This window comes from Brachycentrus maculatus, unplaced genomic scaffold (genome assembly GCF_059751285.1).
Source record: "Brachycentrus maculatus isolate JH-2025_06_01 unplaced genomic scaffold, ASM5975128v1 h1tg002380l, whole genome shotgun sequence".
NCBI classification, from domain to species: domain Eukaryota; kingdom Metazoa; phylum Arthropoda; class Insecta; order Trichoptera; family Brachycentridae; genus Brachycentrus; species Brachycentrus maculatus.
In genome coordinates this window covers 32,077-33,927 of record NW_028282865.1, presented here as the reverse complement: position 1 = coordinate 33,927, position 1,851 = coordinate 32,077, and the positions used below count along the sequence as shown (strand labels likewise).

The window sequence follows — 1,851 nt, the reverse complement described above, 5'->3', positions numbered from 1 at the left end:
AATGATGCGATAGCATATTTGGCAGCCGAAGTGCCATATAATTGCATTTACTTGATCAATGAATAATCTGAAATACATCGATTTGGCTAAATGCATGTGCTGAGTTATCAGAACATGTTTGACTAAATTCAGAAACATTTCCCAATACTTTGTCCGAGTGCCAAATTTACACCAAAGGAAACTCAATGTGAGTATGTAGCAATAACAATAGTAAACAACATAATCATCCTCATAATCAAACAACAATAATTGAATGTTCAAATACAAGCACTTTTAGCTGACTGTGCACAAACAAACACTCAGAACAATTTTGAAGCACTTCATAACATCCGAACATTCGAATTAAAAGTAGTAGTAAATCTGAAATGCCGGCCAAAAACCCAACTCTTAATTTTAAGCAATATAAAAATGTTTTTAAAGATTAAAAGCTAAACAATCAGCATTAGCATTAGCAGTAATTTCGCATGAAGATAGCGCATAAAGATAAACATAGTCTCAGAAAACGGATAAATATAATCCAATCAGGAAAACAGCCAAATACTCATTATGCTGAAGCAATCGGTCAGACTAATAATGGTCAAATAACCAATACAAATTATAAGTATACCCCAAATTGTTCTCTTAATCTGAAACCACCAACATACTCCAAATTGTATATTTAAAAAGTTTCAAATAATAATGCTATCTCATTACAAATGTCTCTAGCCAAAAATGGCAGAATTTTATCACGAAATAATGGAAATATTACGTGCAGTGGAGATCCGCAATGATAAACAAAGCATTAATTAAAATAATTTACTTCCAATTGATTGTTTTTCTTGTCTTAACCATATGGATATCGCCATACTATATATACTCATGCTCTTCATATATATCAGCATATTAAGATTTCGGATAGTTCAGCTAATTAGTATTTTACGACTTTATACTGTAATTATATTACAGGTTAATGCCAAATTATATATAGCGTATTTTTGACGATGTGAATGGTAAATTTACGCTTTAACAATAACAATAACGATAACAATGAGCAATCAATTATATGATTTATCTGCATTAGAGTAGTTTATTTGCAATGCCCAACCAATTTGAAGAAAAATTTAACAATAATCAATCCACACAACGTTGTTATAGCAGAAATAAATTATGAATAAATGCAAGATATGCAAAGTTTGCATGAAAGAGAATGAAAGAATGTTAAAAAATTACGGGCTATACACATCATACTTGAATGTACTTGGTGACTGCTTTAGTTCCCTCAGAAACAGCATGTCGAGCAAGTTCCCCTGGGAGGATGAGCTTGACTGCTGATTGGACTTCACGGGATGACAGTGTTCTTCTCTTGTTGAATCTGACCAACTTGGATCCTTCAGTTGCAACTCTGTCGAAAGTATCGTGAATGAAGGAGTTCATGATGTTCATGGCCTTCTTGGAAATGCCGATGTCTGGGTGCACTTGCTTGAGGACCTTGTAGATGTAGATCGAGAATGTCTCAACTCTTCTTCTTCTGACTTTTCTGTCGGTCTTAGCTCTTGCTTCTTTCTTTGCCATTTGTATTTGTTAATATACAAATTTGAATATGTACAGATTTAATGTGTTTATTATACAGAAATTTATATATTTAATTCTGATTGGATGAAATATCGCCACAGTTATTCCAAAAGGAATTTTCAAAGATCTCAGAAAGTGCATGTTCCGAAATACAATAATGTGTTAGTCGAACTGTTTGGGGCAGTATGGTATGAAACATACGATGATATTTATACTTATTTATTTATGCTATAAATCGATCAGTGCAGACTTTGAATAATAGTGATTTTATATTCATTCATTTCAAATCAATCGTTAATT

At 32.3% G+C, this 1,851-nt stretch overlaps 1 protein-coding gene across 1 annotated transcript; it reads right to left on the bottom strand.

Annotated features, from left to right (window-relative positions):
* Positions 1 to 1,221: 1,221 nt before the first annotated feature.
* Positions 1,222 to 1,551, bottom strand: LOC148298201 (histone H2B-like). The gene has a single exon (XM_088277051.1). The coding sequence runs from the start codon at positions 1,549 to 1,551 to the stop codon at positions 1,222 to 1,224; it is 330 nt and encodes a 109-aa protein (XP_088133177.1).
* Between the last annotated feature and the right edge of the window lie 300 nt (positions 1,552 to 1,851).

Excerpts from the sequence above, each read along its gene's own strand:
- LOC148298201 (XM_088277051.1), bottom strand. The coding sequence starts at position 1,551 with ATGGCAAAGAAAGAAGCAAGAGCTAAGACCGACAGAAAAGTCAGAAGA.